Consider the following 27258-nt stretch of genomic DNA (forward strand, 5'->3'; position numbering starts at 1 on the left):
ACACACAATATTCACTCACATGCATTTTTTCATATTCTTTAAACTGTAGCTTGAGATGCCAAAGACATGTTTTTTCATTTCTTTATTTCTGGAGGATGGTGATACAGAAACAACCGCACCAGCACCGGCTCAGTTCTCAGTGAGAACGCAGAGGTATGGTTATATAAACACAGACGGGTAAGATTTCTTCTGTTATTTGAGGATTCATTGACGAGGTTGTGATCATATGACCTCCACATATATGGCCGTGTCAGAGTCTATTGTGACGTTGGTTGGTCTCTCCCGCGGCTCTCGCTGTCGTCTGGCTGCTCGTCTTTCTCTCTTATGTATCTGCAACACAGAGACGGCTGTATTTCAGAATCAAATGCATCATTAATACACATGCCTTTATATAATAAATACAGATGGCATTTTGTTGGTGTGATACCTCTCAGATTGGTGACATATTTGATATTTTCCACCCTATGACTTTCACTTATAAAGTTAATAAATACATAAAAACAAAAAAATATATTTTTGACATTTTCAATAAATGCGCTTTTAGACTTGTAGGAATACATTTTCAAATAATGTCCCTAACAATTGTCTTGACTCAAAACATACCAATCTCCATCATCGCTTTTTACCTGTTTGCTTCGTACAAAAAGTGGAGTGCTGTTCTGATAGATGAGCTGGTAACTGCCGTTGGTGTAGATGTTTGTGACCTCACTGCAGTTAATGTAGAGCGGCATGCGCTCCTGATAGATGCCCAGACTCTCTGGATGTATTGCAGGAGGTCTGTAGGCCATGACATGTCTCCTTTTCAACAAGAAAAGAGCTCAGATGTAATTTACACTTAATGTAGTCAGATGAGATTAGTCATACATGAAACTGAATGGTTAATGACATAAGCACATGACCAAACATTAGTGAGAAGGATCTTACTGTCTGTTTGTGCAGCAACAGCAGTAAAATATCAGAAGACTCAGCAGCAGAAGGAAAAACACAGCACATGCTGTCCCTATTACAATCCATTTCGGATGACCTGTGGAAAAAAGAAACTTCCTCATTATCATGCACATGTAATGAATATGCAAACTTTGTTTTTTTTTATTACATTTATGTATATGTATGTTTGTGTGTGTGTGTGTGTGTGTATACACATATTTAAAAAAAATATATTTTTATGATTACACTGTAAAAATGAATATGCTTTATCTAATCAATAAAATTGTGGCAACAGATTACAAGCAATATTATTTATTAGATTGAACAAATTAGAATTGAGTAATAGTTAATCAAATTAATATTCTAATTAATTCTAATTTGTACGATTTAATTAATAATATTGCTTGTAATATGTTGCCAAAATTTTATTGATTAGATAAAGCATATTATTTTTTTCAGTGTAGTAATCACAACATTTTTTCTTTTGTCAAATCAACTTAAATAATTTATTTAGTTCAGATAACATATAATTTTGAGTTTCTGGTGTTTAAATAATTCTCCTTCATTGTATTAACTCCAGTTCAATGAACCTAAAATTTTAAGGCAACCAGGTTACTTATTTTTTAAAGTTAAACCAACAATATGTTTTTACAGCGCACTATCGTCAAATACGATTGACAATTAGAATACAGTTTGGATTGGCGGTATGGTTCTGTTTTTACACCATTACCACAAATATTTTCATGACTTTTCTATTTTTTTCTACTCTTTTTTGTTTAATTTTTGGAATAATCTGTAGAATGGATTTAAACACTAAAGTTGTGTTAAACAGAGCTGTTTTTACTACACACAACAAGAAGCATCATTATATTATCAACTATTATATTTAATAGTACAAAAACTATTATTGACAGATAAAAGCATCATTTTATTACCAAGTATTATATTTAATAGTTTAAAACAGAAGGATGTGCAAAATAAAGTGTTCTCATTCTGTGTAAATCTTACAGAATCATTGCAAACAAAGATTCCACAGAAAAATAATATAATAGGGGTTTGAAATCTTTATATTTGTCTTAACTAAAATCCTCTAAATGTCATTGTTCAGCTGTAGCGTACCATCATGAGCCTCGTACAGTACGTGAGAGTCGTTTCCCAGTGAGTTGACTGCGTAACATTCCACCGGCAGAGGAGCGTGTGCGAATCCCATGAGAGTCGCCGTCAGTATATGGTTGATATAAGAAAAAGAAGCATTATATGTGTCCGGAAGGTGAGACCCGTTCACACTCCAGGTGACAGCGGGACGAGGGTTCGAGTCCACGGCACAGAAGCAGGACAGCACCGTCCCGTCCCAATCACAGGACGAGTTGGACAGAATCACAGGAGCGTCTGCAGGGACGAGAATTACAAAAACAGGACTATAAAGGACAAAATACAGAATGTCATTTTGTATCATGTTATACAGGTTTCTACAGCAGTGTTATTATTATAGCTAAAAAAATAGAACCATTAACTTGAAATAAAATAAACATTAACTGCAACAACTTAATTTTTTATAGTTGCCAACATTTCAAATTTTAATTTCGTTTAAATGTACAGTATGTACTAAAATAGAAATAAAACTGAAAAAATACAATATAGAGATATTTTTAAAAATAAAAAACTACTAAAATGACAAAAAAAATTACTAAAACTTTAATTAAAATAAAAAAATTAAAATTTCTTAATGATACTGGTAACAGAGCACCTAAGAGTCTATGATGATGGGAAAAATATAATTTCAATAATTTCAAATGTATTAAAAATACATTTCAATGCTTTTTCAAAGTTCCCCCTTGAAACTTTTTGTTCGCCCAAAGCATTTTCAAATTCTTAAAAAAAAACAATTCTTCCACATTTTTCTAAATTCTTAAAAAATTATTTTTTTTGTTTCAAATTCTTAATTTTTTTCTTCAAATTCTCAAAAAGATGTTTCCTTTTGTATTTCACAGATGATGGATTTGAACCACCAGACAAAGAATATAATGACAGAACGAATTAAGTAAGTGTGTAAACTACTAAAGCACGAGGCTGTGTTGACTTACATTGCACGTTGAGGCCCGTGAGGCGAGACGCCGCCCGTCCCAGTCTGTTGGCAACGGTGCACTGAGCGCGTGTGTCTCGGGTCACGTTGTAGATGCGGATGGTGGAAGTGCGTTTGGGGAGGATCACCGTGTTTCCCGACTGAACGGTTGACCACTGGAATTCAAACGCCGGCGGGTCGGCCTTACAGGAACAACTCAGCAGAGCATTTCCTCCGACCCGGACAGATGCCGTGAGGACCTGAATGGAGACGTCTTTGGGAGGAACTGTGAGGAGACCAGAAACGTTTAGAACTGCGTTAGATCAGGGGTTCTCAACCAGGGGGCCTCAAGATGATTTAAAATAAAAACTTTAAAATAATTGAAAACTACTGAAAATCAAGATGTAAGCTGATATCTGTCACAATTTTCATTTTCAAGGACTTTTAATTTGCTCATCTTTTGTTGCCCATTTCCTGTTTTCCTTTGTTCCCGCCAGTCTCCTTGGTTACTCATTAATTAGATCCCACCTGTTAGTTTTCAGTTTGTCATCTTGTATATTTAATCCATTTGTTGTGTTTCACCACTATTAGTGTCTGTTTGATTGATAAACAATGTTTATATTTGAATTACTTCATCAATCTTCTTCTTCCTCGGACTCAACTTTACAGTCTCATATTTCTTAAACACAAATTTCACACAAAACCTGGATATATGAGGGAACTTCTAAAAGTGTGATTTATAGACCAGGAAAAGTCATTTAAATTAATATTTTATCAGTGCTTAGAAATTGCTATGTGTAGCCAAATAAATAACTATAAAAAATCATTGAAATAATAAAAAAGTAACAAATGACTAGTAAATCAGGTAAATTTCTTGATTATAAAACATGTTTTTTGTTGATAATAAAACGTGTAAAACTTTATTATAAACTACGGCTGTCAAACGATTTATCGCATCCAAAATAAAAGTTTGTGTTTACATAATATATGTGGGTGCACTGTGTATAATTATTTTATATATATATAAATACACACACACATGCTTGTATATATTTAAGAAATATTTTCATGTATATACTGTGTATAGATTTATATATAATTTATATTATATATAAATATAAATATTTTATATATAAATAATATTTTTTTCTTAAAAATATATGTATGTGTGTGTATTTATATATTTACTAAGTAATTATACACAGTGCACCCACATATATTATGTAAACACAAACTTTTATTTTGGATTATTTTTCAATTAATCGTTTGAAACCTATTATAAACTTTAATATTCTGGATTTTTTAAAATTAAATATTATTATAAATATTATAGGCTAATATTTATACAAATATTGAATTAAACTAATTTAAATGGCCACCCCTAGTTTTTACAAATAAAATGTTTGAAATTGAGCAGCTTTGTAATTACAACAGAATCTCTTTAACGGCCTTCATGGTTTTTGACAATGATGGGCCTTGAAGTTGAAGTAAAAAAGGTTTGGCACTTTGGATGTTGTTATACCATTTAAAATGGACTTTTTTGCAACTAAAACACAACTTTTTTTTCTCAAGTTCTACATAACCACTGAATTTCCATGGCTTTTCTGCTTGTTTGTGATTAGTGAATATAATGATCTTTGACATCTTACAGTGAACGAGGATCTCTCGGGTGGCTGAAGATCTCCTGTTCTTCTGATAGTCCACCTCACATCGCACTCTGGGGTTTGTGTGTTGCGGGACGGTAAAAGACAGTGAGGTCCACATGACCGGTAAGTGACCCGGGTCACGCTGCAGCTCCGCGTCTCCGTGAACGCTGCTCCCGCCCTGATCGCCTCGCTCCCACTTCCACTGCAGATGGGGGCGTTCGGACGGGCAGCTGAGCCTCACTGAACAGTTCAACATGACCCGCTGACCATGCTTCACGGGCCCCGGGTCAGTGACCTCAGGTGGCTCTGGTGTATCTGATGATGAGACACATGATTCATACACATATTCTGTGTTATTAGATGTAAAATCACATGAACATTATTAAATGTGCAGTATAAGCGATTTCTTAGAAATGCTGTTGATGTTTGAAATCACCAAAACAAATACGCCCCTACCAAAAAGGATCACAAACATCTTGATAGCTCTGCCCCAAAACGCCCACAGCACCTCCCCCTCATTAGTGGACACGCCCCTTACAGCAGATTGGCTACAAGTGTGTTTTATGTTTTGGTGCTGGTTCCGATTCACTTTAGACAGCATTTCTCAAAAATTTAATACACTTTTATAGTTTTTATTTATATTTTGAATTAGTTTAATTCATTGTTTTATTTTGATGTTTTCCATCGTCATTTAAAAAAAGTTTTGTCTGTCTTTGGTATTTTTTCTAGTTTTTAAATGTCTATTTAGTTTTATTGTTACTTTGAATTAGTTTTTATTCTTATGATTTCCATTTTATTGTTAGATAAAGTTATAATATTTTTTGTTGTGTTTTTGCATTGCTTTCATTTTAGTTAAAGTCAAGTTGTAGAAATGTTGTTGTTTGTTTGTCACTATTATTATTATTTTTCAAATATAGGCTATCTATATAGCTTAGTGTTTAATAATATATATATATATATATATATATATATATATATATATACACATGTATAATATATATAATATGAATTTAAGTAATTTGTTTTGTGTGTTTTTTTGTGATTTTTTATATCTTATATAGATCTAGATATAGATATCTATAGAAATATAGATAAAAAATTTTTTCAGTTTCAGTTAGGCTACTTCAACGAAAATGTAAAAATGTTGCTTAGCAACGCACTCAAATAATTTATATTTAAATAAATTAGGTTTCGTCATTTTTTATTAAATTTCAGTTAACATTTATAATTTACCCCCTTATTTTACCCCCTTTTTAAAAACGGTTTTAGTTGTATTCGTATCAAGTTGGTACAACATTAGCATAGGCCTACCAGTGACACTGACGTTGATTTTGGTGCCCACCGCCCATGACCTTTGACCCAGCTCCCTCATCTGGAGTTCATATGTGTTCTGGTCTTCTGTCCGGATTCTGGCGATGTTGATGGAGCAGTCCCCGGAGCTGAGGTTCCCCGCGAGGGACGTGCGGTCTCTGAAGTGTGGATGAATCGTGTCCCCGCGGTGAGTGCTGAACAACACCGTCGGTCTCCGCATTATGAGGTAGGAGGAGGTCGGGGTCCTCGTGAGCCGAACCTCCATCCGCGTTGCGCTGGGAACCGGGCTGAAGTTGCAGGGGAGCACGAGACACGATCCCTCCAGGACAAACACTCTCCCCGGGGCAGAAAGGGAGACAGCAGGTGTCGCCCTCCACAGGCATGCTGAAACAGAGCGTTGAGAAAGAAGTATTTATTTCTGTAATATAATTCAGAAACACTTTACAACAAGCTTCCATTTGTTAACTTTAGTTAATAGTTAGTATACATCAGTTCACTTGAAACTAACAAAAAGGATACTTCTGCAGCATTTAGTTATTTTAGTTCATTAATGGTCACCCCTGGGTCACATTTTAGATTAGGGTCCAGTTCTCACATTTAACCATCAGTTACAACTTTTGCCTCAATAATAACAACTCCTATTTACTGCTTATTAATATTTAGTTAGGTAGTTGTTAAGATTTGGTTGGGTAAAAATTGGGTATCGTCATGCAGAATAAGGTATTGATATGTGCATTAGAAGTAATACTAATAAACAGCCAAAATCCTAGTAAAATGAGACCCTAAACTAAAATGTTAACTTTAAAATTCAACATTTACTGATTTATACCAAAAATGGAAACACTTATGAGGTCCACTAAGTTAACATTATTTAACGCATTCACTAATATTAACTATGAGTAATATATTTGCTACACTGTTTTTTAATCTTTGTTAGCTTTAATTAATAAAAATATAATTGTTCATTGTTAGTTCATATCAGCCCAGGTCCATTAAATAATATAACAGACACATCTTTTGATTTTAATCATGTATTAGTAAATGTTTAAATTGACATTAACTAAGATTAAAAGATGCTTTAGAACTATTTTTCATTGTCATGTTAGTTAACTAATGTTTATATAACCTTATCATAAAGTGTCAAAGTTGTATCTGTTATTATTATTTTTTCATGGATCTTAACATGAACGATGAACTTTTTTGTATTAACAAATATAAACACTAACGCGTATTGTTAAATATACCTGAAATAAAAAAATTAAATATTGCTGATGCAATATTGTAAAGTGTTACCAGTAATTCTGTTAAACCAATTTAGAGATATGCATGACTTAACAGATGCAAATGAAGACTGATAATATTTCACATCTCATTGCCAAAATTAGCTCATTGAAACTGCTTTATAATAAATGAGAATATTAAACACACTGCTTTTATGAACTTCACGTGTATTTAAAAAAAAAACACTTCTGATCAGTCTTGCATTGTGACAAGAGCATTTCACAACACAGTCCAATATAGAAAAGGGAAGTTATGAAGTGTCTGAGTCTGCATTCATAGAGCACATGCTCAAATACAGTCACATGCATTTAGTGAACATTAACATTCTGTATTATTTATGTGTTCAATTTTATTTAATGATGTGTGGAAAGAGAGCATGTAAGAATTAAATGCATGGTTATAGAATTAAGATGATGTTCAGAGAAATTTGGGATTTGTTCATTTGGATTTTGATTTGATTTTGACAGAGGTAGATCAGGGCAGATATACTAAAATCTCACTCACCTGTCATCACAGTAAAGAGCCCAATCGCTGCGTCCAGAGCCATGAGACACGCCAGCCAGAGGGACGACACTGCACAGTGGACAGATGCTGCCTGCTGGGGATTTTCTGCTCTTTTTTTGTTTTAAAGGGAAGTCCAAACTGGAGGTCTGGCATGTTTCGTAATGCTGTTCCATGACGTTCTTGCTCCCACATCTTCACTACATTGTATTCAAGGAACACAAGGTTGTTATCAGGTCTTGCTATATAAATAATAATAATTTAGTAAAAATACAGTCAAAATGTATTTACAGAACAACATGTAGGCCTAACTGTAGTTAAAATAGGTCATTCCGACAGCCCTTTTCTGCTGAATTAGCAAGGCCGTGTTGCTACTAAAATATGTTTATATAAAAATGAACTAAATTAATACCTTTAAAAAAAAAAAAAAATCAAACATCACTGAACTTAAGCTGGACTGTGATGCTATTTTCTTCCCGAAACAAACTTTTTTTTGCATTATTTTCCTGTTATCTCGGTAAAGCTGCTTTGAAACAATATGTATTGTAAAAAGCAGTATGTAAATAAATGTGACTTGACTTAAATCCACTATAATAATAGTGATGGTATAGAGAAAAAACATGTGATGATCCAAAGTCATCATTATAAGTAGCTTTTCCACAAGCTCATGTCAAATACACACAGTCTAATACACACAAATACAAAACACCACAATGGTTGGAAACATGACTCTAAATAATTCAATAAAGATCAATTTAACAACAAATGATGCAGCTTAACATAAAACCCTAATGTAGCCTACTGAAATACCATGAAGGTATATATAATTATTAACAGAATTTTACTGCATAATTACATTAAATGTAAGGCTATTGCAGTTTTTTTTTACAGTTACTATTCCTTTAATTTTTTCACTTTGAAGGAATGATGTCATATTCATCAAAAACTAATTGCATTTTTATTAGTATTATTGTGCAAAGTTAATTTCTCCATGTGCTCAGCAGTGACTCACTCTCACATTTAAGCCATTTCCCCTCTTAACGCTTCCTCCTCATACATGCTGTGAACATTCAGTGTTTAGATTCTGGCTAGGACTGAATCAATACACCAATGCCTCAATTTCTAATTCTAATGAGTAATTTGTTTCTGCATTAAGTGAGAATAATCATAGTTGTACTATCAACAACAGTACAGTAACCTATGGTATTTGTAGTAAACCCACAGTAACCACAAATGTACTGTTGTTGCAACTGTAATAAAAATCAATCTGTCGAAGAATATGGTTACAAGACTAAAGTTATAAATAATAATAATGAACACCATGATTGTATTTAATTTTATTTTTAAAATAATTTTGGGTTTGTTTGTTGTATGTACATTTGTGATAACTATATGATGATTATACTTCCATTTATGGAGTTTTAAAGGACTTTTATTTTGAAAGCACAAGTGCGTTAGTTGGTGTTGGGTTGTTGTGCTTCCGTGTTTTGTCATTTGATGAATTGTTGCACTTGCGATTTGAGGAGTTTTTGAGATTTCCGCTTCGCCGAAAGGAAAATTTCAGAGCTCAAATACAATTCAACACTCTGTTATACAAACCTTTAAATCATCCACAGTATGGATGAATCCCGAGTCTTTGGGTTGATGTCGGTCTTCCTGCTGTTGTTTGTCGCATTCAGCAGCGCTACTGCGCCCGCCTTAACTACAGCTAAACCTACAACTAAACCCACAACTCCTCCACCTGTTCACAAACGTATGTTTTACTTGCTTGTGTCTTCCTTCTTAGTCTATATCTCTATAACGTTACTCTGAAATAGTCAGTCTGAAAATGCTTGATTGCCATATAAAGTCGTGTAAATATATTAATATATATAAATATTATTATTGTATGTCTATAATTAATATATACATATTACAATATTTATAATTTATGTAATATATTTAATATAAAACTGTTACTATAATAATGTCAGTGGTGTTAGTCATCTATATAAGAATATAAAAACACTCAAAAGGACTTTTATGAATAACACGTATAAGTTGAAGTTACATATTTTGTGACCTTTTTTTTATTCGTCCGTTGTGTTACTCTTGTATGCCATTTATGCTTGGTAATCCTGTATGTGATTTTTAAGGAAGCCCATAGATAATATTTATGACATAAATAGAAAAAATTGTGATATATGTCGATAATTAGGATTTACCAAAGCATTTATTTTTTCTCATCTGGAGGAAATGGCCCTCCTTAGATGTTCATATTGTGGTAGATTTAAAGGGGTAGTTCACCCAAAAAATAAAACTGTCATCATGTACTCACCCCAAATTTGCCACAAACCTGTATAAGTTGAACACAAAATAAGATATTTTTGAGTTAGTAAGAAGTTAGTTATGCTTAATGATCTCTGCCTGTGAGTTTCCGGCTCATCTGGGTAATTATTTGGCTAAATTCAGCTCTTTATTGTGTTTTGTTCTGATATGCTTTTATTCTCACCCCAGCATGCAATACTCTGACTTCCTGTGATACCTGCCTCTCCAATGTTTCGGTAAGACCATATACTGCTCATTTAATTTTTATTATCTGAACATTTCAAAAATTAATATTATAATTTAGGGAAATATTTAAATATATGGCAGACTAATCTACTCAGACTTTTATTAATTCCTCTATTATTAACACAAAGACTTGTGTCATGAGTATTTTAAAGAGACAAACCAACTAACACTACTAAATATACATAAACAATTCATCAAATGATATGTGCTTGTGTTTGTGATGATTTATTGATGCGAGTTCTGCAACCATGCTTTATGGTAATAAAAATGATCATCAAAACTATTGTACTCTAGTACTCAGTTTGGTGTCTGTTATAATAATTATATGGCGATTATACTTTCGTTTCATCTTTTGAAATGTTGATATCAGACTGATTTGTGTCATTTGACAACAAACCAACAGCACAAAACACCATCAAATGCATTGATGATAATGTTTGAGCTGCTGTGTGTCTCTTCTGCAGAATGAGGCCTTTAATAACAATAATTATTATAATAAATGTTTTTGCCAACAGTGTTTGTGGTGCCAGACCAACAACAGCTGCACAGATTATCCCGTGTCGTATGTGATTCCTCCGGCGTCGGTGTGTAAACTCTCTCAGGCCCGCTGGGGTGTTTGCTGGGGTGAGTTCAATGTGTGTTCATGTTTTATCATGTTACACAAGCTAATAGCTTTAAGATGCACAAAATACATGATGATTTCTATTACACAGCCAGCTGTTGAGACGATGGAAGCAATACTTTCACATTCGTGAAGTGAGATTTGCATTCAGGGCTGAAAGTCCCTTAGTTCAACTTCCTTTAAAAGACACGGGAGATTTTATAATGTCATGGTACTTTTTACAAGTCCTGAGGACATTAAATTATTATGCGGATCTCTTGATATGTGATTCTGATGGGTCAGTCGTGTTATTCAGTGGTTAAATATTCCTGAATAATGACCTTTGTCCATGGCAACACAATATAAATGAGTGATCTTCTGTCTCCTACCACTGATATTATTGTACATGTTAGTATTATTCTTTATAGTTAAATATATAACTATAGATAAATGAATACTAAATATTAAAAGTATTTTTTTTCTGAACATTTTGTTTCAGTTTTAGCACTTTAAGTTAATCTTATTTCAGTTAGATGTCAAGGCAAAAGTCATTTAGTTTTTAGTAGTAATTTTGTGATTTTGTCCTTTTTATTATTTTTTTTAATCTATAATTAAATTTATTCTTATTTCAGTAATTTTAGTACAATTATTTTCAGTAATTGTAGTCCCTTTTCAACTTAAAGGGATAGTTCACTTTGAAATTAATTTTTGATATGTTTTAGCTTATCTCAAGGGCATCCAAGATGTAGGTGTCTTTGTTTCCACAGTATTTTCAATTTTGATATTTTAAGGTCAAACCGTTCTTGTCTCTCAGTCATATAATGGAGGTCTATGGTCACCACCTCAAAGAGCATGCACAGAGAAGTCCAAATTAAACGTGATTTAATGACTCGTAAATGTAAGAACACATTGATGGCCTAAGACACGAAACGATCAGTTTGTGTGAGAAAACGAACAGTATTTATATCGTTTTTACCTCTTTAGCCACGTCCAAGTGATCTGAGGGCGCAGGCGCTTCGTTCTGCGCAAGCATCTTATCTTACAGGCGGTTGCTGAAAAAAATTCAACGTTGTCTGTTGATATAGTGAAATTGTCTTCCATTGCGATTTCCTGTATATCTAAATATGTTTAGATCCTTATAGTGAAGGGCAACACTTCTGAAATCTCTGTGTAATAACAATAACACATGATAACAATAAAAACTGCATCTCTTCAATCATGAGAACGTTCCTGTCTTTTGCACTGTGGGCAAATGTCCAGCAGATGTCAGTAGTGTTTCAGTAGATCTGTTGGAGCCAGTGTGCATGAAGTTCAGTGTTGTGATTTGCTGTTGTTTTGTGTTGTGCCAGTGAACTTCGAGGCTCTGATCATCGCGATGGCCGTGGTGTTGGGAATGCTGCTGCTGGCGATCGCTGTGTGTTGCTGCTGCTGCTGCTGTAAACGCAGACGCTCATCAAGGTGACAGACTTCACTGTTCACTCAACCCACACACACACACACGTTAAACACTCAGAAGACGCCTTATGCATCAGTGCCTCTTTTCTTTAAATAGTCACATTCACACTACCAGGTTTCACTTCCAACTCAGAGCTTTGATGCGTTCTGTGTTAAAATATTAACCCTGTAAAGCATGCCAAAAAATAGAATAAAACAGTTTATTGAACCTTCAGACAAAAGAGCTGCCCAAACTGCTCAAAAATATGTAGTTTAGTGCAGGTGCTGATATTCATATGGCCAAAAAGATCATTTATTTTTTTTAATTTATTTATTTATTTATTAGAAATTTTTTATTTTAGAAATAGAAATTTTTTATTTTTTATTATTTTTTTTTTTCAGAAACGTGCAACCCTAACATAGTTATTTGTAGTTATTTTTAACTGAAATTATATGATAACGCATTTTAAAAAGAAACTTGTTTCTTTTATTGTCACAACAGAACGGAGGAACATCAAAATATATTAAAGTTCTGATAAATAAAATAATAATTAGTTCCTACATTGATTTATAAGCTACCTTATAATTACAATATCAGGTTAGCTAGTCTATGATGAGCCATAATTTAGCAATAACGTCATACTGCAAATTGTAAAACATACATTTTCAATTTAACAGGCCAAGGAGAGATGATTGAAGCATGTTTCGTCCGTTTTTATTTTATTTTTGAAATATTAATTTATCGGCCATTATAACTGCCGATACCGATAGTTTGGAAAATGTCTAATATCGGCCGGCCGATATATCGGTCTGGCTCTAATTTAAATGCTCTGTATTTTATACTTTGATGGGTAAAACATATAATGCAATGCAATATAATGATGATTGAGAGAAAAAAACATTCCTTATAACCCTGATGGATCTTAATAGATACTTACATTTGAACATGATTTATGTATGAATGAATATTTAAGTAAGCCTAAGTTGCTTTCATCTTGAAGTATTACTAACAATATTACAATTATTCTTTTGCAATATTAAAGTGATTCTTACACTTTATAAAAGTCAGTAAAGATTTCACAACAAAAAGACACATGAAGCTTGTTTTTACAATGATACTAAAAGGCCTTTTACCTCCTAAAAAAGCATAAAGTATCAGTCCGACGGCAAAAGGCATTTTGTAGATTGTGTACAACAGTTTTTTTTAGCAAAGTTTTGATCATGTTAATCATTTAGAGAAACTTTTGTATCAAATATTAGACAGTTACGGTGGCCGAGAGGTGCAAAACAAAATCACAATTTTGAAAACAAAAAAACAAGTCAGAAAACACAACGACAATTCAGAAAACAAAATAACAATTCAGAAAACACAACAACAAATCTGAAAACAAATTAACAAATCAGAAAACACAAAAACAAATCTGAAAACAAATTAACAAGTCAGAAAACACAACGACAAGTCAGACAAAACGGAAAAGGTAGGTATATGTGGCGACTGGAATACTGATCGCTGATTGGACGAGACATCTGTCAATCAAGACATACAGAAAGTACAGCAGACTGCGCCTGCGGCAGAAGAAAGATTGATTCGCATGTGTATGTGTAAATATTAGCTGTCTATTTAGCCGGCTAATTTAGTGATATTATGGAGAACAAAACTTTTCAAATTAAAATCTTCCTACCACTATTAGTAAACGCAACTCCTTTAAGCTTGCGTACGGTTATCCACTGGACCGTGCTGCCTAGTTCAAAGTAAACTAGTGAAACAACTGAACCCAGCGCTATTTTGTTCTCTATTTGTTCTTTCTTAGTAGCTTTATAGGGTTAATGAACACAATTACATTTTGTAGTGGATATATTTATTGAAGAATGGATGTTTTCCCCACAGAGAGGATATTTGAAGAGTTCAGATGCAAAAGCCTCTAAATGCCATTTGAAATTTTCTTCTTTAATGATGATTTTTTTATCAAACTTGTATATTTAAGTTCAGTAATTTCACTTAAATAACAATTAATAGGTAATTATCATTGCCATTTAAGTGAAATTACTGAACTTAAATATACAAGTTTGATAAAAATCATCATTAAAGAAGAAAATTTCAAATGGCATTTAGAGGCTTTTGCATCTGAACTCTTCATTTGTATTTGACGGGTTGTATAGGGCATGACTGTGTGTCGGTCCGTCAATCAGAGATGATTTCATTTGGCAAGCCATCCATCTGCTTACCGGCCTCATGTCAATCACACATCTTATGCGATGAAAACAGACGTGTGTTACTCAAAGCAGTGAGCACTTCCTCTACCTCTGATTAACACATACTCAGCTCACGTGAGCTTGGCATGAATGTGGAATGTAATGCTTTGTGGTATTGAGACTCACAGTTCAGTTTAATTTTTTGTTGTGGTTGATCATCGAAGGGGAATTCCTGTGCCTGGAGTTTCAGTTTCAGTGTTGACCTAAAGGTGGTTCTCCTGAAGCTGCTGATTCTCCAATGAATTGCTGTAAATGTCAGATTCTAGTAGGCAGGCCGATATTATCGGCCGATATTAGGAATTTTCCAAACTATCGGTATCGGCAGTTATAATGGCCGATAAATTAATATTTCAAAAATAAAATAAAAACGGACGAAACACGCTTGAACCATGTCATGAGTTTTGTGTAGTTTGTCCACCAGAGGGCACTCTACACCGTTCCTGTTGGCAACACTCGTTGAGTTGGTCACATTCATACATACATTGCTTGAATAACAATTAAAAGAACATCCCCATCAGTTCTCCTAACTCAAATAAGCGTGACAAAATTTGTGGCCGGCGGAAGTTTCCTTGGCCAGTTATATTGAAAATGTATGTTTTACAATTTGCAGTATTATGTAATCCATTGCTAAATTATGGTTCATCATAGACTAGCTAGCTAACCATAAAGCTAGCTAATGCCACTATCATCAGTCTGTTCTGTTGTAACAATAAAATTAGTACAATTTTTTAAATGCATTATCATATTATTTTGGTTAACTCATAAATAACTACAAATAACCAATGTTAGGGAAATCTGTTAATGTTTTGTTGCGCCTTTCTGAAATAAAAAATGGAAAAAATATCGGCCGATATATCGGATTTTAAAAACAAAAAAATATTTGTATCGGTATCGGCCTTCAAAATCCTTTATCGGTCGGGCTCTAGATTGTTGTACTAGTTGTTCATAATATTCTTGGTGTGAGGAATGATTATTTGCAGTGGCGATGTTCATACAGCCCCAGTGTGGTCCTGACCTCTAGTGTAAATAATGATGGCTTCAATTTCAAACCAATTCGAGCCGATTCAGACCCTGACAATGTTAACGAACAAGAGGCTTTGCATTTACCATTTTACAAAAGCGAGAGCTTACAAAATCTATACAAAAAACAAGCTGTTCTCCATAAAATGTACAGCGCACAGATAAACGATGGGGTTTTAGGAAGGTCAAACAAATGAGACAGCATCTCTTTGACAGTAACAACACTGTCTTCTCTAATGCAGTTCAGCCAGGCCTCGTCCCTTTTTTGCATAATCCGTGGGCGGAAATTATTGAAATTATCCCATGGTGACTTCATAAGATCCTGAATAAACTCGTTGTAGTCCAAACGAGTAGTTCGTTGTAGTTCTTGAAAAGTGGATTCTGTATAATTAAAATGTCTCCTCCTGAGCTTTGTAACCTTGCAGATCTTATTTATGCTCAAACAGCAACATTATACTGCCCTACAAAGCAAAAAGGCAGTAACTACGCAGAGTGCAGAACTGAGAAAAATGACTTTTGCTAGGGCTTTTTGCAGTTACTGTACAAACGACTACCATTTTTCTGTAAAACGACACGCATTTAAGATAAGATGTTTTGTCATATAACAAAGGATGCCTTGAATGTCCTGAAAATTGTAATAATTAATGCTTTACCAAAACTGCAGTTACTGCCTTTTTGCTTTGTAGGGCAGTATACACTAACTAAAGTTGAGAAAGGATAATAAATAGGACCCTTTTAAACTGACAGAGTGTGTCCTCCTTCCTAAACAATGCTAGGAAGACTGTTCCAGAGTTTGGGTGCTAAATATGAAAAGGATCTACCGCCCCGCAGTCGATTTTGATGGGTTTTATCAACTATAAGCAGAATTTTGAGATTACAATAGACGTGACTGAGGAGCTAAACCGTATATTTAGATGCTCATCCAATAACAATTACAATCCATTTCATAAAATATGTTCAAGCGGATCTCGTTTTGACTGTAAAACTGAATTTGAGCTATAAATTCTCTCTTTTGGTACTGGTTAATAAATATGATTAATAAGCTCCGTTGGTCAACAACAACAGGCCCAGGTTATATTTCACTACAACCTCAAAATAAAGAGATTAGAATTTATTTTGCTTAAAAAAATACGCTTATTTATAAGAAACAGTACGATTAGTTTGCATTATTTTCATGATATTTAACATTAAATATGCCACCTAAAAAGCCATCTCTCTTATATTAAAGTAGTGATTTATCTGTTGGTTTATTTTCAGTTTTGACCGTGATGATGAGCAGTTTGCCCGTCGAAGAGAAGAGATCAGACAGCGAGCAGATGAGCGGTAAGTAAATCTCAGACCTCAGATCTGGCAGGCACCTGTTAGTGGATTCGCTCACTATATGTGTGTGTGGCTCAATCGGTTCATTACGTGTGTTGTGTGTAAATATGTCTGTAGGGTCTTTCAGCAGCTGTGCTGCACTAACAAGGTCATTTCTGTGTCAAGCACTCGAGGGGGAACAGAAATCTTCTTTTGAACTCGAGAGCTCAGATTAACCAAGATCAGATATCTCTGCAGGGTCTTGACGGATTGTGTGTGATGCATCTGACGTACAAATGTGCTTTTGTTCAGTATTTTTTTTGTCTGTCACAACAGCGTGTTTCTTTAGAATGTATCGTTTAGAATGATTTTTGCAAACTGTAGCACAGTGCATTCTGGGAGTCTTATAATTGAACATGTATTTGGAGTAAATCGATTATTTAGATTTGAAAAAATTATAACCTACACCCTTATTTGATAAGCATTGGTTAGGTTTATTAATATTTGTTAATTAAAAGTTAATTATATTTTAACATTTTTGTTGTCTGCTGTAGAAGTACCATAAAAGTATTTTTCTCTTTGAGTATTCTTTGCACAAAAACATTACATTGTGCAAGTAGAATAATTAGTTGCGATTGGTGTTTCAAGTTTAATTTTAATAAGTTCATTTTTAAATTGAGATGTTAAGGGTCAGTAAGATTTTATTTAATTTTTTTAAAGAAATGTATGGTTTTATTTAGCAAGGATGCATTAAAACATTTATAATTTCACTTAAAATGCTATTATAACTTGATATTAATAAAAAAAAATCATGATTTTTAATTATTGAAATAAGAAGAATGTTTTCTGAAGGATCATGAAAATTCAGCTTTGCATACAGGAATAAATTACATTTTGAAATATATTACAATAGTTTGTAACATAGTTAATATTGCAATATTTCCAAATTCTACTGTATTTTTGATCCAATAAATGCAGCCAAAAACAATTAAATCCCTTACCGACCCCAAACTTTAGTTAGAGTAACATTTTCTTTTGATTAAGAAGACCCATTTAGTTTTTAATCGTTGTTGGTCTAATCATTTGGCACTGCTGTTTAATGTGGAAATCTGATCAGATTGGGTTCTCTCAGTAGACACACACACACACACATGTTAAACAGCAACCGGTGGAGTCATTCTTGTGGTGCTTTGTGCAGGATTGTGTTCACAGCAACAGATGGCCTACAACTCTGGTGATTGTTCTCAGATCAGCTGCTCATAAAGCTCCGGTTGATTTATACGCCACTTTTGTGCAGATATGAAGCGACCGCGGGTTCGTATGGAGACCAGGCTCCGGCTCGGCCCATCTTCTTTATGGAGTGTTGAGAGAATGAATGATGTACGGGGAGCGAGTGTTGTCGTTCAGTGTGTCACACGCCCATAAAACACCGCTGCTCGTATTTACGACGCCCCCACCGCGAGCCTGTGAAGGAATGGATGGGCTTAAAGGGATACTCCACTTTTTTTGGAAATAGGCTCATTATACAACTCCCCCAGTTGAGTTTTATCAGCATTCAGCTGATTTTTTGATATTTAGAAGAATATCAGTAACCAGATAGTTTCTGGTCTCATTGACTTCCATAGTAGGAAAAAAATGTACTATGGAAGTCAATGAGACCAGAAACTGTCTGTTAACTGAAATTCTTCTAAATATCAAAAAATCAGCTGAATGCATTCGAAAACGGTAAAACTCAACTGGGAGTTGTAAAATGAGCCTATTTCCAAAAAAAGTGGAGTATCCCTTTAAACAAAGACATGAACTCGGCATGAATCACCTTCTGCATCCCATGTGCTGCTCTTTAGGACTTGTGTTTTCACGTTTCAAACTGAAATTGAATCCAGGTTATGAGTTTGAATTGTTTTTCTTGTGCAAACTATTTTAGGTTATTATATTGCACAGTCGTGAGTCGTGACCCACACAGTATTAAAAAAAAAATAGCAATACATGCACAACTGCATTACATAGTCTGGATAAGAAATATGAAAATTTCAATTTTGGATTATCTCCGCTTTTGAATCATAAAATCAAAGTTGCAATTTATCTAATATTGCAGGGTTTATTATAAATGATTGATCAGTGCACAGATTTTTTTTTTTTTTTTTTTTAATCATGCACCGTGTAATCTTTAATCCAAATAACTTCCCCTCCCTCTTGCAGCAACATCTCTTCTCTGATGATGTGTTTACTGGCAGGACAACCTGTCAATCACAAGCCACAACCATCCAATCAATTCCCCATGGACAAAAAAAGTCCCGCCCTACATTTTTTCTTGTTTGAGAAGCCGTTTCTCTCAGATGTATGTCACAATAGGCAGGAAAAGTTACTTGCAACATCCGTTTCACACTGACTTTAACTAGTTTCTACCAAGTCATAGATGATTTTGCATCAAAATACAGCTGCTCAAAACAAGTCAAATGAGGCCAATGACTGTTAGTTTTATTGGTTTGCAGAAATTCAGTATTTAACTCAGTAGAAGTTGGAAAAATATGCATAACCTAGACCAGTCTGTCAAAACCAGTTTCTAATCTCTGGTTACTGCCAATTACAGGAAGGTGGAGAGGAAGACGAAGCATGATGAAATCCGCAAGAAGTATGGTGAGTCACATCAGTCCTGATCTTCTGTCGTTAATGTCATTCACAGTCTACTTACTCTTTTCTCCATTTTTTAAAAATAGTTACGAAATAACACAAATAAAACTTTGGGAATACATGTATGCTGTATAGTGCCGCCTGTGTTTACTGCACTGTATGCTTCAAAACATACAAACTAGAAATAACATTTTGTTTTGCAAGAATTCATACACTGTTGTTGAAAAGTTTGGGGTCATTTAAGATTTTTTCATGTTACGCTCACTATTATTTGATCAAAATTATGATAAGCTGAAATAACTTTTCTATATTCATACAGAATGTCATTCATGTGACGCAAAACTGCATCATTACATAATTAGTCTTCAGTGTCGCATGATCCTTCAAATATCATAATATGCTGATTTGCTGCTCAAGAAACATTCCTTATTATTATCAATGTTGAAAACAGTCGTGCCGCTTCATATTTTTACAGAAACCATGGTGCATTGTTTCTTTCAGGATTCTTCAATGAATTGAAAGTTCAAAAGAACAGCATTTAGTTGAAATATAAATCTTTTGTGACATCTTTACTCTTCTGACCCCAAAATTTTGAACGATATTGTATATACTGTATATGCACAGTTCATATTTATCAAGCAGCTTTTAGTGCAGAAGGTTTTTATGATCATGGGGAACAAATTCAGTCAGTTTGTCCTAACTAATACTCGCACAGACGTCGCACACAGACGGTAAGCAGAGGTCGTGGCCCATGCATTTTTTTTTCACAAACTAATGTATTCAGGCCGCTGTGGAGGAATTTGCCGGAGATAATTGCTCCAATAATTGTGGGTGAGATTCAGATTGATCTGCTGCACTGATGCTCAATTCTGCAACAACTTCTTAGTTTCATTACTGGGTCAAAGTAGCTAGTACGTCTTCAGTTGTAGTGTTGTGTTCTGATTACAGGACATTATATGGAGTTGTTTTCACACAGGTCATCATGTCAGCTCTGGTTGTCTTTATTGATCTGGTTCCTTGTGTAGGTCTCAATAATGCTTGATTCAGCAAATGCCGTTTTTCAAACGATTGATTCGTGATCAATGCTTATGTGGCTGAACGTAATGGCGTCTCAGCTGAGGAAGAGTAGAGATTATGAATGTGTTGTAGAAGTGATAGTAATACAAATGCTAAAAGTTACTGATTGCCTTTTTAGATAGTAGTAGGGTAGTGGTATGTCTAAAACATAATTATTTTACCTATTTCTTATGAATTATGGCCTGATTAGCTTTTACCAGATGGACATAGACACCAAACTGGTCTTCCACTTCCTAAAACATGATGAAAATGATTTGTTTTCTGGCTGTTGACATGTATTTTCAGATTTATGAAGTGATGAAAAGATATCCAAAATCCACTCTTTAAAAATCTTTAACAACATGTCGAACAAAATCAAACAATTCTTTTGAACCTGGCTTTATTTTAATTTTATCCTATTCACTTGTAGTGTCTTATAAAGAGTAAAAGCGCCGATGCAAAAATTCCGTGAGGGTTTGAGGAGAGAGATTCATTTCTCCTGAATTTCTTCTTTTGTTTTACACCTTTTTGGTTCTTAATATAAACCTGGCTGGCTGGTTGGCTCACGCTTGATTAACTCTGTGCTAATTAGCACTAGTGGAGAGCCGAGAAGAGCTGTAATTTATGTGGTGGCAAAGCCCAGGGTCCTGTCCCAGCGCTGCAGAGGAATGAGGTGAAATGTAAATGTATTTGACGCCTCAGATCACAGATCCTGCAGTGCGTGAAAGCGAGAGAAAGCGAGAACCAGGGTCAGTCACCAGAGCCACAGAGTTCAGAGCGAGACGGAGGGCAGGAGGACGAACCTGCGGAAATACACGTGACCTTGAGAGAAGCTGAAGGGAGCTGGACGTGTGGGTTCATGCCACTGAAGAAGAACGATGAAAATGACCTGAATAAGAGGAAACTGCAGAGAGCATTTCTTTCAGGAGAAATAATGTAAAGCTACATGGACACAAACTTCTATTCTAGATTAAATGCCACAGTTATGCTTTCTCGTTTGTAAATGTAAAAGATCTGCCAGTTTTAGTTTTAGTCATTGTCTGTAACTCGGGTCATTAACTTGGGTCACTAATATTAATAATTAGTATTATTCTATTTATATCGCTATAAAACTAATAGCAAGAAAAGAACATGAAGTACAATTTATTTATTTTATCATAAATAATTCCAAAAGATTTTCATTTCCGACACATGCTGTAAGCGGTAGACCAATCACAACAAACTTGGCCATCTGATCCCTCAGAGCGGAGTAAACCAATCACAACAGACTGGCCCATCTGAACAATCAGAGCGGAGTAAACCAATAGGGCCATCTGACCAATCCGAGTGTAGTAGGCCAATCACAACAGATTGGCCAATCTGACCAATCAGAGCGGGGTACACCAATCACAACAGACTGGCTCATCTGACCAATCAGAGCGGAGTAGACCAATCACAACTGATTGGGCCATGATCTGACCATCAGAGTGGAGTAGACCAATCACAACAGACTGGGCCATCTGACCAATCAGAGTGGAGTTGACCAATCACAACAGACTGGCCCATCTGACCAATCAAAGCGGAGTAGACCTATCACAACAGACTGGGCCATCTGACCAATCAGAGCGGAGTACACCAATCACAACAGACTGGCTCATCTGACCAATCAGAGCGGAGTACACCAATCACAACAGACTCAAAGCGGAGTACACCAATCACAACAGACTGGGCCATCTGACCAATCAGAGCGGAGTAGACCAATCACAACTGATTGGGCCATGATCTGACCATCAGAGCGGAGTAGACCAATCACAACAGACTGGCCCATCTGACCAATCAAAGCGGAGTAGACCTATCACAACAGACTGGGCCATCTGACCAATCAGAGCGGAGTACACCAATCACAACAGACTGGCTCATCTGACCAATCAGAGCGGAGTACACCAATCACAACAGACTCAAAGCGGAGTACACCAATCACAACAGACTGGGCCATCTGACCTATCAGAGCGGAGTAGACCAATCACAACACTCTCAAAGCGGAGTACACCAATCACAACAGACTGGGCCATCTGACCAATCAGAGCGGAGTAGACCAATCACAACAGACTGGCCCATCTGACCAATCAGAGCAGAGTAGACCTATCACAACAGACTGGGCCATCTCACCAATCAGAGCGGAGTACACCAATCACAACAGACTGGGCCATCTGACCAATCAGAGCGGAGTAAACCTATCGGGCCATCTGACCAGAGTGGAGTAGACCAATCACAGCAGACTGGGCCATCTGACCAATCAGAGGAGAGCAGGCTCGCGGAAAGGAGGGGTTTAGAAAGACTCTGATTTATCAAACCGTTTCAGATGCTTTGAGAGAAGAGTGTATATAATGAGAAAATTCATGTGTTTTAGGACCTCGGGTGAATGTAAACTTATTGTAGGAGACTCCAAAACTAAATTAGGAACCTTTAAGATAGCATAATGGGGCACTTTAAAAGCTAGGTCCAAATTGCAACAAACAGCTTGCAGATGCTCATGTGACTGCAGTGCGACGGTTTGACATTCTCTGTGAGGCGGTGAAGATGAGTTCAAAGTGAAGAAGATCAAAGGCTGTGAGAGCACGCTCACACCATGACAAGACTGTCTCTTCTTTCCCACTCCAACTGGAGATCAGCGTGTTCTCGCTACTCGACAGGCTCCTCGTCTGCGGTCGCTAATGTGCTGGAGAACTGCTGATGAACAGATCATGTGACCCTCATGTCCAGTGTTGTGCTCTCACACGGTTCAGTCCTGGATTTTATGAAGCAGTTTGTAGAAGATTTATGATTTTATTCATATCCTTTTCTGTTTACACTTTACAATAAGGTTTCATTTAGTATCTAACAGTGAGTAATATATATATTTGTATATAACATTTAATAATCCGTTTGAAAAATACTACTGTTCAAGTTAGTTAATAGTACATTAGCTACTGTTAACGAATACCGTTAAATTAATTTAAAAAATGTATTAGTAAATGTTTAAATTGACATTTAATGCTTAATTAATTAACATTTTAATGCTTTAAGTGAATTTTATGAACATTAGAGAAAGAGTTTGTATCCAGGTTGCATTTCATCTCAAATAATTTAATACATAATGTAATTTTTATATTTTTTGCTATTTTTGTGGGATTCACCCAAGAAATATATATATTTTTTTATTAGAATTTTTTTTTATTTTTTTGCAAAAATTGAAGATTGCCTGCTTTAGGTAATAGAGACTATGATCTCAGACACTATAACTGTTTCCACAACCTGCTAAACTAAAAATCATTTTTGGAAACTTTGCTTATTCAGTTCAAAATAGAAGTCATTGATGTCATTGTCTGAGTGTGTGGTGATGCTGCTCTATTATGACTGATGGTTTCTGGGCCGTGTCCTCATTGGCTCTGGTGTGTGCTTGTGTGTGTCCTGTGGTGCACTGTGTGTGTGTGTGTGTGTGTGTATGGACGACATGACAGCATGATGGATGGAGGCCTCCTTTGTGTTTCTCCTGCTCTCAGCAGTTTGTACGTCAGGGAACGGGTGTCTCCGACCCTGCTGCTCTCACACATGGACACACACACTAGCGTCTGCCCTCGAAAGGACGTTCGGTGTGAGATTCTGCCGTGTATCACACTCTTAATACAATTACACAGCAACAGAGTCCAAAACAAACACTCGCTGGGAGTTGACTGTGGCCAATTAACCTCTTTTTTTGTTTGTTTAAGGCAAAGCCAGTACAGGTGAAACCAGTGTTTTTTCATACACTGGTCAGTTTTGAGATTTAAAGGAGTAATTAACTTTAAAAAAAAAACTTTTGCTGATAATTTACTCACCCCCATGTCATCCAAGATGTCCACGTCTTTCTTTCTTCAGTCGAAAAGAAATTAAGGTTTTTGATGAAAACATTCCAGGTTTTTCTCCATATATAATGGACTTCAATGGGAACCAAACGGCTCAAGGTTTAAATGAGAGTTTCAGTGCAGCTTGAAAGGGCTTTAAACGACACCAGATGTATTTAGTATTTATATATTTAATACATAAATACTAAAGTTTATGTTTTATAAGCACAAATGCTCGCCTTGCTCTGTTCTGTGATGAGTGTTCGTGACTCTCCTGTTCAAACTCGTTCATTTTGATGAACAAGTCTTTTTTTCGAGTCATGACTCGAAGGGTCCTTGATAAGACCCTTATTCATCGTCTGGTGTCGTTTAAAGCCCTTTGAAGCTGCACTGAAACTCTCATTTGGACCTTGAACCGTTTGGTTCCCATTGAAGTCCATTATATGGAGAAAATCCTGGAATTTTTTCATCAAAAACCTTAATTTCTTTTCGACTGAAGAAAGAAAGACGTGGACATCTTGGATGACATGGGGGTGAGTAAATTATCAGCAAAAGTTTTTTTTTAAAAGTGAACTACTCCTTTAAGTGTATTTTATTGCACTTTATCTATTTATATTTGTAGATTTCAATTCCAGTGCAGTTTTTCACCTGCATTGAATCAGAAATCTCCACTTTTGCAGCTTTAAATGCACCAAACGTTCTGGTGAAATGAGTATTTTCTGATTTATTGATTGATAAAAAGAGATCCCTCTAACTCTAAGGCCCCGTCCACACTACTGCGTTTTCGTTTAAAAACAGAAACATTTTGCTACGTTTACACCTCCCGTCCAGACTAAAATGGGAAACACGAAGACCTAAAACGGTGAAGTTTAGAAACGCTGCAGCTGGGTTTTGAATCTCCGGAGGGCGTTTTAGTGTGGACGAGACAAAACGGAGGATTTCAGATACGCTGACGTAGAGGCTGACGCTCGGCTCTATGATTGTATCATGACGTATCTTTCCCTGATTCGTCAATCACTGTTTACACCGGCACGCACATGCCCAGTGTTGGTGAATGGTCACGTGATCCGCGTTTTCAGTCGTTTTAATGTGGACGGAGATCATTTCTAATATGCAGATAAAACGCTAGTGTGGACGGAGATCGTATTCGTTTTAATTCTCCGTTTTTAAACGAAAACGCAGGGGCCTAATATGTCAGTAAAATGAAACTTTACTGTATATAAACATAACATTTCATTACAAACCAATTGGTTTGATGTACTGTGATTAATTGAGTATGGTGATATTTGTTAGTTACACAAGTAGTATCTTGAAAACACATTTTAAGATGAAAGTGATTTAAGCGATTTAATCAAATGCATGCAATGCATTTATTAAAAAAAGAAAATACAAAAGTTAAATAGTTTCATAGCTGGTAAGAAAACATTCTGGCCGTTTTGGACCCCGTATGTCACGTGTCCATCAGAGGTGAGCGTCGCCCGTGTCAGACCCGCGGCTCTCCGATGTGCACATGCCCGAATCGACCCAAGGTTACGGAAGAGCTGCGGTCGCCCGCTTAAAACACGTCACGTCCTCCGAAAACCTGCTGCACCTCCTAACCATCAGGGAGGTGAAAGTTGAGAGGCTTTTCCTCTCCCATCTGCCCTTGTGCAAACAAGCTCAGAGCAACGTGTGTGAGCAGAATAGATTCATTGTGAAATTTATCTCTGCAGTTTAAGCTTCATTGCCCAGGAGCAACAGGCGGTTAAAGGAAGCGTCACTGACTGAAAATGTGATGTGTTATGATTAAGAACCAGTTCTTGATCCCCTCATGTGATTGTTTTAGTGACTAACTGAGTTTGGTAAAAGCATCTGCTGGATGTAAATAATAATATCTCTCGTCCTTCTTTCTAGGTCTCATCCCAGACTCCGACCACCCTTACAGCAAGTTCGAGAACGAGTAAAACCGAGGGATTGGACGTCCAGGAAACACTTCACCAGATGCTTTGCTTTGCTCTTTTGAGACACGTCAAATCACTTTAGGTTAGATGAAGCTGGATAGCAGCCGAAACTGAGATTAACCCTTCCACTGGTTAGTTATCTCTCTGTGCTCTGATTTGACACTTGCTGAATTCAGAACTAGTATACTACTCGTACTACTTTTATCCTATCTTTGTATGGCAGAAATAGTAAGAGTAGCACACTAGTACAGTTCCTCGATATTTTTCTTTTCCCTTTTTTTACTCTAAACACAACAGAATCACATTTAAATTGCTTTAGATCAAATTGCAACTGATGAAAATGGCCAAAATGGAGTGATTTTTTTGTGTGTGTGTTTCTTTGTTTTCTTATAGTGAGTTTAAGGACTAGTTCTCCAAAAATGTAAAGTCTAACATTATTTACTCCAGCCCCGCATCATTTAAATCTGTATTTCATTGATGCACAATTTACAAAAATCTTCATGCAACTCTTTTCTGCAAAAACAACAGTTCATACTGGCTATGACTTTCAAAATGATAAGAAAGACAATAAACATGCCATGAAGGTAGTCCAAATGATGCGTATGCTGTTTTTATATTGCTGTTGAATTCAAAGCACATACTACTCTTACTATTTCTGCCATAGAAAGATATGGTAAACATAGTAGGACTGGTATACTAGTACTCGGCACAAGTCTTCTTGAGTCGTTTGATACTTTTATTCAATGAAAATTCACAAAGCAATACAGAAAATGCATGCATCATATGACGCTTTCTTTTTGTCACTATGAAAAATTCCTGATACAAAAATAATATGGGTTTGAAATGATACAAGGGGTGATTAAATGATTTTTTTCACATAATTATTTCCACTTATGATCAA

General features: G+C 35.6%; 2 protein-coding genes across 2 annotated transcripts; one reads left to right on the forward strand and one right to left on the reverse strand.

Moving 5' to 3' along the window:
- Positions 1–52: 52 nt before the first annotated feature.
- Positions 53–7842, reverse strand: psg4 (pregnancy specific beta-1-glycoprotein 4). Its single transcript, XM_039660816.2, has 8 exons — positions 7732–7842; positions 5947–6330; positions 4639–4950; positions 3012–3275; positions 2047–2316; positions 925–1024; positions 627–798; positions 53–330 (listed from the first exon to the last, which is right to left on the reverse strand). Exons 1-8 carry the CDS (start codon positions 7772–7774, stop codon positions 223–225), a joined length of 1653 nt encoding a protein of 550 aa, XP_039516750.2. The 5' UTR covers positions 7775–7842; the 3' UTR covers positions 53–222.
- Positions 7843–9192: 1350 nt separating this feature from the next.
- On the forward strand, positions 9193–26707 carry LOC120471183 (pituitary tumor-transforming gene 1 protein-interacting protein). The gene is made up of 7 exons (XM_039660943.2): positions 9193–9481; positions 10225–10271; positions 10797–10905; positions 12232–12340; positions 16847–16912; positions 19479–19525; positions 26311–26707. Exons 1-7 carry the CDS (start codon positions 9346–9348, stop codon positions 26358–26360), a joined length of 564 nt encoding a protein of 187 aa, XP_039516877.2. The 5' UTR covers positions 9193–9345; the 3' UTR covers positions 26361–26707.
- The last annotated feature ends 551 nt before the right edge of the window (positions 26708–27258 follow it).

The sequence above is a fragment of the Pimephales promelas genome, chromosome 12, assembly GCF_988280905.1.
Source record: "Pimephales promelas chromosome 12, fPimPro1.hap1.1, whole genome shotgun sequence".
NCBI classification, from domain to species: Eukaryota; Metazoa; Chordata; class Actinopteri; order Cypriniformes; family Leuciscidae; genus Pimephales; species Pimephales promelas.

Coding starts and splice junctions, on each gene's coding strand:
- psg4 (XM_039660816.2), bottom strand. CDS start 7,774: ATGGCTCTGGACGCAGCGATTGGGCTCTTTACTGTGATGACAG. Junction 4,951..5,946: donor AATCAACGTCAGTGTCACTG/GTAGGCCTATGC, acceptor TCTCATCATCAG/ATACACCAGAGCCACCTGAG. Junction 2,317..3,011: donor CACGGGCCTCAACGTGCAAT/GTAAGTCAACAC, acceptor TCGTCCCTGCAG/ACGCTCCTGTGATTCTGTCC.
- LOC120471183 (XM_039660943.2), top strand. CDS start 9,346: ATGGATGAATCCCGAGTCTTTGGGTTGATGTCGGTCTTCCTGCTGTTG. Junction 10,272..10,796: donor CCTGCCTCTCCAATGTTTCG/GTAAGACCATAT, acceptor TTTTGCCAACAG/TGTTTGTGGTGCCAGACCAA. Junction 10,906..12,231: donor CCGCTGGGGTGTTTGCTGGG/GTGAGTTCAATG, acceptor GTGTTGTGCCAG/TGAACTTCGAGGCTCTGATC.